Source organism: Austrofundulus limnaeus, unplaced genomic scaffold, assembly GCF_001266775.1.
Source record: "Austrofundulus limnaeus strain Quisiro unplaced genomic scaffold, Austrofundulus_limnaeus-1.0 Scaffold166, whole genome shotgun sequence".
In the NCBI taxonomy this organism is placed as follows: domain Eukaryota; kingdom Metazoa; phylum Chordata; class Actinopteri; order Cyprinodontiformes; family Rivulidae; genus Austrofundulus; species Austrofundulus limnaeus.
The window spans coordinates 650,439-663,779 of NW_013952568.1; the positions used below are offsets into that span (position 1 = coordinate 650,439).

The window sequence follows — 13,341 nt, forward strand, 5'->3', positions numbered from 1 at the left end:
TGCATGGAAAGAGAAGGGGTTCTGAACTACACTAAGCTTATTTTATCACAAGCTCACAATGAACCAAACTTTATCCTGCCCTATTTGCACTTATATTTTTGCACAAATCCAGTTTTTCTTTGATGAAAATAACATTAAGTCTTGAGTTTACCGACAGAAACTGAAAGATCAAACAAGACCTCCAAGTTTCTGTACTTCTGCGTTTTGCTGTCAAATACAGGAGTTGCTGATTTTGCATTGCCATAAAACATTTTAAGTTGTAAATAATACAAGAAATGTTACTACTAATCTCTAAAACACTGAGGCCAAATTAACTACAACAGTTACAGATGAACACTATTTTACTGGAAAACATAAAAGGGAAACAAACTGAAATAAAAGTATGTTTAATATTCTTTATCATTCAAACTGTTATTTTTTACTTTAGATTTTCAAAATAAAGACTGTTGAGTTAGAGATTTACATGCATGCTATTTTTATACTGTACCTACATTTACACATGTATCTGCTGTATATTAAGTATTCTTTGGTTTAATATCATCCTCATTAATCTAGGTGATGTTTTTATACCACACATATGCAATGCAAACAATATAATATGCAGAGAAAAGTATATTTAAAAGAAAGGAATTCTAATTATTAATTATCAGCTTTTACTCTTGTGTTTATTGTTTTTTTTTCCAGGTGTGTCAAAGTTGAAAACGATTAAATATTTCTATCGCTTTTCCTGTTTTTTATTTTGTTTTTTTCAGGGAAAGTAAAAAATGTCTGCTGCTGTGGCTTTTTAGGTTTAAAAAAATAAAAATATGCTTCAAATTTTAGTGCTGTTTTATTCATTTACTGTGCCACAAACATATCATGTTTCCCCCTTCATCAAATAATTACAGACAAAATAGGCAAATAATATTTTAATTTATGTTTAAACAGTTTCCTACAAAACTCAGATTATGTACAAGAGAAATTTGATGTTGCTGCATAAATAAAAGGCACTATTCAGTTTAAACATTACAAGAGGTGGATGTATTGTCTATATTTAAAAGCACTCAGATTAGGTTTACAGTATTATTAAATAAAGCTATTCATACAAAGCATCATTTACCATGTCACTGTCATTTTACAGTTGCACTGGTCTGCAAAGCATCATTTACAGGAGGGCTGCACTGGTGTCTTGGCTGGTGATCAAATRTTGCCAATGTTCAGCTTAAAGGCAAGTCTGATTTTCTTTTTCTGGTTCTTGAAGGCACCACAGGTAAGCAGCTAATATCTGCAAGCAACAGCACCTCTGTAAATAAATTTAGAATCAAAACGGTTGATAAATGTATGCCAGTTTACTGTAAGATGACTGTTTCGATGGAAAATCCAAAAGAAGAAAACTAAAGGATTTCATAGTTAATCCAGTAACAGTACGAGAGGAGGCCCATTAAGCTGGTGGTGTGAGTTCATWGCTTTTTAAAAGCCGGACATTGAAAAAGGCCCTGAAAACTGATCAGTGCAACTAATTTACATTTAGATCATAAAAATCTCTGCATTTATAAAAAGTTCCCTTCTAGACTCTAGTCTACACATTCTGTAGTCCTCTAATTCACTATGACCACCTCTTTGACTAAATCAGCTCTGACCCTTTTGAAATGAAGGTATTTGGTCAAAAAGTCATGTTTTCTTGTCTTTTGTTAAATAACAAAATCAAWATTTTGTTGTGTTTATTTTTTTAAATATCTTTCTTTTTGGTTTTGTTTTTCACACCAAGTTAAAGTCCTTCAGGTTGGCTGTGAGGATCGTGTCCTTCACAGCCACAAAGACGAAGCGGATGTTTTCGGTGTCTGTAGCGCAGGTGAAGTGGGGGTACAGCTTCTTGTCCTTGTTCGGGTTTTGTTCATGGTACATTTTGAGGATGAACTCCTGAGCGGCGCCCGCATCCTGTTGAGGTCCTGAAATTTAGAGTTAAAAAGGTTTCARTCTTCTAACAAAGAACAAACAAAACATTTCCTACTGTTGCACTTTGGTCCTGCAGTTTAAACAGTGGCCAAGCGGGGCCAGTGATGGGCCTGCAGATTTATAGGCGTGTCACCCTTGAATTAATGTTCATTCTTGACTAAAATGCAAGATCAGTTCCACAAATCTGTACAAATGATTTAAACCTACTTGTAAGATTAAACCATTTAATAAGCACATGGTGCTTGAAGTCAGTCTAACCTGTGAATTCAGGGAAGTACGTGGCTATGTGAGAGTACATGATCTTCTCCTTGAGGATGTCGGTCTTGTTGAGGAAAAGGATGACAGAGGACTTCTCAAACCAGGGGTAGGTGATGATGGTTTTGAAAAGAGCCTTGCTCTCCTCCATCCGGTTCTGAGACAGATGTGTGGAACAGGAAGAAGCAGCAGTGAGCCTCCGTTCGTAAGAAACCCAACATTTCCTTCATCGGTTGATTCTGAGTCGGACTCTCACCTCGTTGTCGCACTCGGCCAGAACCTGGTCGTACTCGCTGAGCGCCACCAAGAAGATGATGGAGGTGACGTTCTCGAAACAGTGGATCCACTTCCTCCTCTCTGACCTCTGACCCCCGACATCCACCATCCTGCCAACAAAACGGCCCCAACGTAAACGGCTCGGCCTGTTTCTGCTGTTTCAAACCATCACAGCTTTTTTTATATCTCACCTGAAAATGACATTTTCCATGTCGAAAGGGTACTCGATGATGCCTGTGGTTGGCACTCGGACTCTGAGGATGTCCTGAAGGTCTGGTAGATAAGAAGGCAGTGCGATTCGATCCAGGTCGGTAAGATAGCTAAAATATTTGCAGAAGAAAAACAAATCAAGACAGGAAACTCCACCCCTTTTCTGAGGCGTGATGCAGATCAACTCATTTTGAGGCTGTCTCTTTAAATTCAAACGAGGCGCTACACACCCCGCTCAGAATGGTCCATTCTAGTTTGATAGAGGGGTTTATGACTATCTTGCAGCACAAAGACTTTTTTATTTACAAATTAATTAAAAGATGTCAACAACTTGTCCAATCAGCCTTACATGTTATTTTTAAAAGAAATTCTTGAATGTGATAACTGTGGCCAAGAAAGAGGGCCTGCTTTTTATCCTACAACTGGAAGGTTTTTATTTAGGACTTTTCAAATTCTCACTATTTGGTGGAGTCGGACAGCTGGTACTCCCTGCGTCGGTCGTAGCACTCCTGGATTCCGGGGTCGTTCCACAGATTCCTGATGGCCAYCACGAGGTTTTGATCTAACTCCTCCACTTTGTCCACTTCCACCTCCAGGACTGAGTTGGCATAGTCCTGAGGACACACAGATGTAGGGTTCAGATGTACGTTTTATATGGATTGTATTGCTGATCCAAGACATTTTAACTGGAGGAGCACACTCCCTTTGACCTATTCGTACCTCGTTCTTGGGATCAGTGAAAGCTATATTTAGCGGCCCCATGGCTCTGACCATGGTCTGCATGGATGTGTAGATGTTCTGGAAGACCAGCTTAGCATAACTCCTCTTGTCTTCATCTGTGTATCCTCCTCCATGGATGATCCTCATCTGTTTGATGAAGGTGCTCTTTCCACTCTCACCAGTGCCTATGTAAATGCAACAAATGTTATATTTAAATAATGAAAGTAGTGCTGGAKACATGAGAAGGCAGACAAATCTGAGAACCACAAATTTTACGAGTTTAAAACAAGGTAAATTCCCATATTGGTGCGAATTATTATTATCATTATAATTATTATATCATTACAATCATTATTACCTTCAGGAAAGACCTTGTCCATAAAATTATTTTTGAATGCCACTGAAACACTGAAATGTTTACGACTGTATAACAATTAAAAATATTTTTTTAAACAATAGTTTTAAAACTTCATACTTTTGTGTAAATTTTTAAGAAACTACTTCAGCTGTCAGGTTTATGTTGAGGCAAATTACAGCAGTGTCCTGTATTTGAAAGCATTAAAATTGTCAAGAATGTAAATATTTAATTATTTTRCATCTTCTGCTTTACACCTAATGTGGGTTAAACATACAGTTCATCTCTGGCCACACTGACCGCTTTACATCAGRTTCAGTAAAAGACTCGTTTCTGCACAGATTGCCAAGTGTCAGGATGGGGTAAAACAAAAAGTAAAGCAACATGATTATGATTGACTGCTACCTTGTCTATGCAGGAATGCACATGCAAACCCAATGATTTGACTGCAGATTTGACTGTCAAAAAGTCTCMTGTTTTCTAATATTTAGGTACACAAAGTGAATCGCTAATGTGTTTAAGATGAGTTCTGGATAAATAAATCACAAATCAGCGCAATTTAAAATTGTATTCAGTCATCCATCTTCTGTCAGATAATTTTTTTCTAAGTCTACACATATGTAAAACAAACTTTTTCTGATATGGATACAAACTTTCACTAATCCATATTTGTTTATCTTCTCTGATTAAATTGCCTGAACTCACTCTTACTATTTACCTCTAATCTTGTTCTTATCAAGTTTCAATCTGTGATGTAATTTATTCCAATTGATCAAATAATGCTAAATGTATTTGTTTATCAGATGTACTGTGCATCAGGTGGATGTGTTCGTCTGCGACATGACGTCTGCCTCTCAGCTGTGGTCAGCCTCGGTGATCTCAGCAGAACTCAAGTGTCCTGGCTGCTTTGCATTGCATTAGGAAAACTCCAGCCTTTGCGTCTTGGCAAACAAAGTTTAGCCAAATGGTCAACATTTGAATGTACCTTGTTTACAAGTCAAGTTTCTTGGAGATGAGGTGGGGCAGGAGAAGGTAGATGAGTTGTGGAAGCAAATTTAGGATCCTGCAGTTTTAAAGTGCAGCAATTTGGCGTCTCATTAATGTGTTTTGTTCTCACGCTACATTTCGGTTGTACATTCTGCCACATATAAAGAAAATCTTCTGAGTTAGAGACCAGACTTTGGTCGGGATGAGAGGTAAACCAAAAGATAAAACTTCAACAGAACATGTTGGCTGATTTAAAAAATAAACAAATTACAAATTTCAAAGGTGAATTATTTGATGGAAACTCGCGCTCATTCTCCCCATCATCAGGCAAGTAGACTCAAAGTTTCCCCTGTATCAACCTTAACACAGCATCAACAGCTCCAACATTAGGAACAACAGCCTCTTTCGCCAAACAATTCTGCAAAATGTCTGCTAAGATGAGCCCCTCTTTAGGCTGCCATAAGTCTAATGTTTACAGAAGTAAAGCAGGAATGACGGAATCAATGCCTACACACCAACTCTGCCCTGTGACTACCTCTGTCGTCCATTCAATAGGAGTAACAACTCAACTTCCTTCTCCGTTATTTCAGATAACACTGATGAMGGAGTCTCGGGTCTGACCTGAGGGGCTAAAGCAGTGGTTTTCAAACTTTTTAGTTTCCGGTCCACAGAATAACAGCTGCAGAACTTGTGACCCCAGATATTACTGGTTTGCAAACTTTGCTCAAAACTCTGTAAACCATGAGAATAATAACAATATAAACAAACCTAATACTACTTTTATTCATGTATGATTTTTTTTCAATAATWATGATAAAAAAATATTCCATTAGCAATTTATTTGCATTTAAAGTGATGTCTAGAAACCATCTGGGGAACCCTCACTTGATGTTTCATGGCCCAACCACTGGTCTAAAGGAACTCTCTTTGCCCCAACTGTTTTCTCCTCAGCAGCTAAAAGAAGAGCRAGACCGAGCAGAAACCAGGCTGCAGGTCTAAATAATGTTATAGTTGGGTTCTAAAAACCAGAGCTTTACAGCCACTGATTCAGGAGATTATACCTTTTCTTGTTCTGTTTTTTTAAACAAATAAATTTTAAAAAATCCACATTTTCCCTTAACAAGTATAGAATTGTAGCTCAAACCTAAAAGTCATAAAAGTTCAGTAGAGACGATGTTGACTTAAGCAAATACTGTCAGTATTCACTTCGCTTGTGTTGTGGCTGAAAAAGGCCTTCGTCAAACTTCTCAAAGCTGGAGAAAGTGTAAAGAGTTCTATATATTTAGTGTTTTCTTGCTTGAGACCTCCAGAAAATACAAACAGAGGTCRCTTTACAAGCACCAGGATGTTTCACCACATGACACAAAGGTCACAGCTCATCGGACTGTAGAGTTCTCTGATTGYACTCTGAACTGCAGACAATCATCCTGTCATTAAAGTGAACAAGACAGTGAGTTTGTCGCTGCTGGCCCCGGGGGCTGTGTGTGTGGTCACTGGGGGGACTCTCCCAGTTCTCCCCTATGGTCTGATCTGGGCGGTGGGTGGGCGGATCTTCCCGTGTGGGTGTCCCTTGGGGCTCTGCGCTCGGGATCCCTCTCGGGCTCTTGGGCTCTGGTCTTCCCTTTGTCTGCCTCGTGTCTTGGGGGTTGGGTCTCGGTCCTCCACAGTCACTATTAAATATTCCATTGGATAAATCTTGTATATACACRCATGTTCACAACTGCTCACAAACAGGTGTTCTGATCCAGGGGTTCTGACAGGTCACTGAGTGTGTATATATGTCTGTGTGTATATACTGACAATATTTATGAATGTAGGCATGTATGTATGTATATCTTTATATATGTATGGGTATGTGTATATWTTTATATATGCCCTCCATGTACTTATCCATTTATTTTTCATGTGAGCGGACAGATGTTGGGTGTGTGGTCCTGTGTTTTGTTGGTGCATATTTAATATACTTCTAATCACTACTTCAGTCTTTCTATCTTTCTAATTACTTCTCTCTCTGTTTTTCTCTCTGTCTCTATTTTCTCTTCACTTAAAAAAATCATAATGGTGTGGAGAGGATGGCTATAAGGGGAGAAGGGAGGCCATCCAAAAAAAAGTGAACAAGACAGAGAGGATGATTGTGCACATTAAATAACTCCAACAGTTTTTCATTGTGGGAGAAGACCTGAAAAAAAAACCCCTCTGAACTAAGACTTAGATTTTTCTAAAATAAGGACCAGTCCAGCAAAGAAATGATCTAACATAGTGACTGTATCAATTTGTATGAGATGATCGTTTTAACCCTCTTCCTCTGGTTAACAACACGTCGCATCAAGTGGAATTTATTCTTGGTTCATCAAAGTGTCTCTTAAGGCAGTTCATTTTATCCATAAAACTATTTGCATTTAGTTGTTTAAGTAATAAGTTATATTAAATTTTAAAAGCTCCAGAGGGAGGCGTACAGGAGGTATAATCAGATGTCCAAACCACTTCAGTTAACTCCTTTCAATGAGGAGATGCAGCGACTCAGACAGCCGCGTGAAGCATCAGGAGCTTGTTTCAGCCACTTGTGTCTCATTTTGTTCTTTCAGTCATGATGATCCACACCACCTGATCAAAGGTGAGGCCTGGAAGGCCAATGGCACAGTGAACTGAGAGCTTTGTCTTTCAGCTYACCCCACTTCACGACAATAGACCGAGGCAACGGTCTCATTAGTGATACCAGGCCCCAACTGGTGGGTTCAGTATCTGCTCCACTGTTACCTGTGAGCTGAGCTCTCTCTGCTTAGGGCAAAAAAAAAAAAAAAAGTTTTGTTTGGACAGATTTCTGTACAAATAAAATGCAGGGAAAACATAAAATTGATGAACCCTAAAGCTTTAAAAGGCCTTGTGTTGGACTCCTAACAAACACTGATTTTACACAGAACGATGTGAGATGCCTTTGAACATTTGTTCTCAGTGTGATCTGCGCACACACTTCCTCGACAGTGGATGGATGTGGTGTTAACATCACAGAGATAAGAACTACCGGTACTACAACCACTACCACCAAACTGCAAACAAAACCTACCCGTCAGGTGGGACTCTGCAGTCAAATACGAGATGCAAAGGAAGATTCTGCAACAATCTGGTTTCCTAAAGTTTGAACCGCGCTGCCCTCAGCACACAAACATCCCCTGAAATATGATTTACATACATTCAACGGACAGAATATTGGTAGTGTTTTCTGAAACTCAAGCCAGGAGCCGCTGGTATCGGCTCATTTAAGGCTGAGCACTTTTTACACGYGAGTGGAAAGAACGCAGAAATAAAACTCGTGTTCGCACACGTGGCCATTTTAGCATCATTTATGGCATTTTATCCTTTCAGTTTTCTTGTTTTACACTTGTTTTTACACTAACATGCACATATATACAAATATGTTTCTAACAACAATAATAAATAATGCTTTTTATATTAAAAACCACTTGATGAGCATTTTCTCATTTTGCTCAAGTTTTACAAGTTTTATTTTTACATTTTTAACTTTGTCACCTTGCCGCCTTAAATCCTAGAAAACAAGCCTGACATAGTTGAAAAGGKTTTTTTTATTCTGTTCCCCGTAGGCCTGACTGAACCTCATCCCTGACTGTTTTAATGAAATCCTCTGAGAGCTCTGAGTCACCTCATCAAAAATACCAGCAACATGTTGAAGATGACAGATAACACCATACCTGTAATCACTTTAGACCCATTTAAATCATAACTGCACTGCTTTGAATTCTTCAAAAGACCATTGAGCTTTAGTTGTGAAAATAAYGATCAGTTTAATGCCGAAACAAAAACTTTCCATCACTTTTTAATTTAAAGATGTAATCAAAACTGTATCCTCTGGGCTTTTTATGCATTTCCAAAGTTGTTAGATCTGTTCATCAAAGCCTGTTTAAGAACAGTTCCAGACCCTTATTTATTCCAGAGATTATTCAGTCCACCTTAAATCGGGTTTAAAGCCATGATAGGATGGCAGTTATTCTGATGTGTACAAACCTGTCACTCATGTTCTCGCACCATGATTTGCATGCTTTTTGCATGAGCCGCGTCCGCAGCAGCTAGTTATGGCTTTTCAAACACACCAAGAAGCGACTGCAGGCCCACAGTCGCTCCCACACTGCTGCAGTAAAAAAAAAAAATGTAATTTAGATAGAAACTCACTGGAGCAGATTAATGTTTGGGGGGGGTTCAGCACAGTAACAAAGGACAAGTTCAGTCAGGGGAGATGACTGTGCCACAGAGGCACGGGACAAATATATATATATATATTGTTGGGCCTTTTTGTTACCAAGCAGATAAAAGTCACTCATTTTGTTCTTTCTCTCTGTGTAATTATTTATGAACTTTGTGCTCAAAAAGTCAAAAGGAAAACAATCCATTAAAACTGTCCGCAGTGTGTAAAAACACATTGGCACCACTTTGGCGCAGCTGTGGAGAAACGCACCCGGTCAAGAAACTGCGTAAAGGAAAAATCTTTAAGACTATTATATATGAGTAACACAACATTACAGCTATCAATAATACAGTTACATCCATGAACCAACTCATCCTTAAAAAGCAGGGATTTGACAGTTTATTTTTATTAGACTGTAAACTGTTAGGCAGTTTTTTTTAGGTTCCATTTGTATTTTAAATATTTAACAGCTTTAGATTTAGTTGTTGTGATCCAGTCCCACCTCTGAAACCTGCGTGTCCAGGTGTGGTCAGGAAACAATGAGGTAATGGCACGTTTCAAGTATTTACTATTAACTGACTATAAAACACGCCTTTTTTAAGCAAAACAAATTCATCATTTGAACGTTTTAAATGACTGTTTTTTAGAGTGATTTGTATGTAAAAGAAAAAATGAGGTTAATATGAAGATCAAACTTTTGCAGATTAGTTGTCATTTATTCTTGGAAGTGGCCTTTTTATGTAAGAGCCCCACAGCTTCCCCCCGTCTCGCCCCCCGCAGAGATGCTCACCTAACAGCAGCAGCTTCAGCTCCCTACGGGAGTCCTTCTTGTCTCTCCGCAGCTGCTCTTCGATGGCATCATTGATCCTCTTGGTTTCCCTGTCCTCCGCCGACACACAGCAGCCAGCCATCATCCAAACTCACCCCCTCAGATCACACCAACCCTCTGCTGTCACAGGAAAATAATAATAAAAAAAGGTTTGCAGTCCTGAAGTTTAAAGAAAAAAAAGGGGCACAGGTCAGTCCTCACAGCTCCACCAGCACTGAGCTGCAGAGCATCTTCAGAAACCAGCTTCTGCCGTGAAAAGTGCCAAATGTGTCTATTTCATGAATTCAGCAGCTTCTTCCTTCAGGACCTGTTGAGTCAGAGTGCAGCAGTGACTCAGAACCTGAGAGACACTGGTTTGGTTGAGCTTTTTTTTTTTTAACCTGGCCAATTGGGAGGGTGTGGCAATGGCCAGAAATAGACAGGATAAAATGGGAAGTGAGCCTCTGCAGGCCGCAGACTTCACATCACGAGAGGCGGGAACAGGACAGGAACAGGACAGGTGGAATGTGCACGGCTTCATGAGAAGCCTTGTAACAAAATGATTTGTTGAATTTACTTAACCAAGTTCTGTCAAGTGATTCCACTCACCAAGCAGTAAATGTAATGAGATTTACAGTAACACAAGTAAATCTTGTACGGAACCACTTGACAGAATTTAAGTAAATTCAACAGATCATTTTTTGAGTGTATRTTGAATTTAAGTGTCAAAATCTTGCTTTAGAAAACTGCTGATTAAGCTTAGTAAATGTTTTTAAAAAAGTATGACGATGATTTTGTTGAAAACTAAAATCCTGTCCATGCTCCACTTTTTTGACAACTAAAGAGTGACTTTAAAACCTTTTTGTTTTGTGACTTTAAGACAAACACCTTGAAGTTTGGTCCTTGAAAGGGAAGTTAGATGGATGCTGWTCCTGTTTTAAGTTGGGCAAGGCAGAGCAACTGATTGGTCGACCAACTTTTAAATAACCAATAAGGTTTGGTCATGTGGGATGCTGCTTTTTAACATTGGCAAAACCCAAAAACGGTCAAAATATTAAAACTTCATGCTTTACTACTATATATATATATATATATATATATATATATATATATATATATATATATAAAATTAAACATGTGTTTTTTATCAAAGTCATTGCTTCAATGATGTCATAATTAGAGGTCCTTCCACATTAAACTAGCTAAAATCTTTAGAAAAATCCTTTAAATGTTTGGCATTGAGCTGGTGGCTGTCTCCATTATAACAAATGATGTCAATATTAAACTTTAAAAACTTCACTTATGCCACTTTTACTCAGGGGTTTCATACTTTCATTTTAGTACTTTAGAAACAGTTTTTGTTTCATACAGATTTTCCTTTTTCCATATTTATCCCACCTGAAAAGTACCAAAATTGAATGAAATTACTGACATTTCAATGTGGCAGGAACCTTGTTCCAGGAATCCTGCTAGATATTCTGTCTTTGTAGAAGACTTTTTCATACATTTTACTGTACATAGATAACATATTTTCAAACACATAATGTGTGGAAAAAAATCCAACCAACATTTGTCAGATGAAAGAATTTTTTTACAGGATTGTTCATATTTTCTTAAGAGAAGAATTCTGTCAGCTTGATTCATACTGGACTTTACTATTTGACTCATTAGCGCAACTAGTGTTTGAACATGGAACTGCATCCACCATCATCACTCCCAGGTAAAGGACAGAGGCACTTCAGGGGGCCAATCAGATTTCAGCTGGGGCCAATGCCCCTGTGGCCCCGCCCCTAGAACCGCCCCTGAGTTCACCTAAAAACGTGAAGGAAAAATAAGAACCACTCGACAAGAGTTGAAAAGAAACATGTTTCATTCAGAAATATGTTGAAGGAGTGCGTGTTTATGAATACAGGAAACATTTTTACACAATTATAATTTGAGAGGGGTCATCATAACACCATAAAAAAGACATTTAAACTTCATATCTTCAAAATCTGGAGGCAAAAAAAAAAAAAAAGTAGGCTGTAGCTGAAAGCAACCAGGTGACAGTCTGACACTTGAGAGAGTTCACCCCCCATAACTGCTGTTTTCAGCATAAAGTCCAGCTCAGAAATCTACTGCATGAAATGTGAAGGCTTCACTCAAAGGGAAAATCCAGCCTCGACACAAACTTTTAGTCCCTTAGAAAAGGCATCAATCACAAACATTCATCATACTTTTTTTGTTGAGTAAAAAAGACTAATATCTAAGACCATCTGTAAAGCAAACCGAAATGTCACTTCTTCAGAAATGAACGTGGATTTTCCCTTTAAGGATGAGGGGACGGCGCAGAGCAGCCACTTCACAAGAGCAGGGCAAGTTCGAGTTTACTGCAAGTCAGCAATACTGATGAGCTGAAACGGTCCAGCTTCATACCACCCCCCCCCCCCTCCTTTGGCAACAGGCACGATCTCAACATTCAGCTAAAAGTCTGCAGTCTGTCCTGTTGGTTAGCAACATCTTTGATTACTCCAGCTGGACTCCCAACAGCTAAAGTTGGAGAAAATGATTTGAGTTAAAAAAGGCTGAAGTGGACCCTAGTTGTTAAAACTCAAAAGAAAACAAAAACACTTTAAACCCTCGACACATCAGGGCAGTYCAATGCACCGTGGTACAGATTTTAAGACACAAATCTGACAACAGAAACCAATAGAAAGTGGGTTCTGATTACAATTCACCCATGATGTGCTTTTTTTCTTCCTTTTTAAAGTCCTGGATTTTTAGCTACAACGAGCTGCACATCAGAGCTGCTCTCTGGGCTTCTTATGAGCACGAGACCACCGAGCCAAAACCCGACCCCCTGTCAGCAGATCATCAGGGTACAATGGCTTCTTCAGCTTCGCTCTTTAATAGAAAGAAAGAACACAAGTGCCTTACACGGGACTCCAGAGGCACAGCTTAATATAAGGCAATATGTACATGTGAACTGGTGTGTGTTCTGATAAGTTTCATAAATAAAATCTAAAATAATACTGTACATTCTAATGAAACTGTGGCAACTGAGATAAGGACATAAAAAAATGGAGACATAAGCACCTAGAAAGGTTTCACCCTAATCAAACCAAATGTRATGAATTTGTTTATTAGCGTACACTAGTCAACACTGACTCTGAACAAGAATTAAAAATGTAGTTTTGTTTTTAACTCAACACTTAAACCTCACTGCCTCCCAGTTTGGTTGAACAATACTCGTGATACAAAATGTGCCTCTAAATGTGGGGAGTGCTCGGGACCACAAGGCGTGCAGGGAGAGCGGGTCAGGGACTTCACCTGAAGCTCTGTAGTGAAATTAAATAGAAAAAGAATCGCTGAGTAATGTCATTAACACTGAAATGACAAGTGCTCCTGAAGAACTAAAAACGATCACAGTTAGCCCTGTAGGTTAAGATTCAGTCTGCAGTTTTCAAGAAAAAAAAAGACTAACAATAGCACTGTTATAGATTTGATGAGGAATATGAGTTTTTCTTGATGCAGTTTTGAAGCTGAACAGTTCCATTGCAGAGCAATAAAAATGCAAAAAAAAAAAAAAAAAAAAAAAATTTTTTTTTTTTTTTTTTT

At 38.6% G+C, this 13,341-nt stretch overlaps 2 protein-coding genes across 3 annotated transcripts in view; one reads left to right on the forward strand and one right to left on the reverse strand.

The window, feature by feature from the left end:
• Positions 1-821, forward strand: part of vps13a (vacuolar protein sorting 13 homolog A) — a gene marked incomplete in the record, with an annotated part of 36,711 nt that extends 35,890 nt beyond the window's left edge. Inside the window, 1 exon segment of the mRNA XM_014017332.1 lies at positions 1-821.
• Positions 682-10,718, reverse strand: gna14a (guanine nucleotide binding protein (G protein), alpha 14a). 2 transcript variants are annotated; one of them, XM_014017365.1, is made up of 8 exons: positions 9,727-9,816; positions 8,759-8,882; positions 3,397-3,581; positions 3,136-3,290; positions 2,658-2,786; positions 2,447-2,576; positions 2,194-2,347; positions 682-1,928 (listed from the first exon to the last, which is right to left on the reverse strand). In XM_014017365.1, the coding sequence occupies exons 3-8, from the start codon at positions 3,541-3,543 to the stop codon at positions 1,738-1,740; spliced, it is 906 nt and encodes a 301-aa protein (XP_013872819.1). In that variant the 5' UTR covers positions 3,544-3,581; positions 8,759-8,882; positions 9,727-9,816; the 3' UTR covers positions 682-1,737. The 2 variants fall into 2 exon arrangements, with proteins under 2 accessions (XP_013872819.1, XP_013872818.1); XM_014017364.1 differs by lacking the exon at positions 8,759-8,882 and having other exon boundaries at positions 9,727-10,718.
• Positions 10,719-13,341: the final 2,623 nt, after the last annotated feature.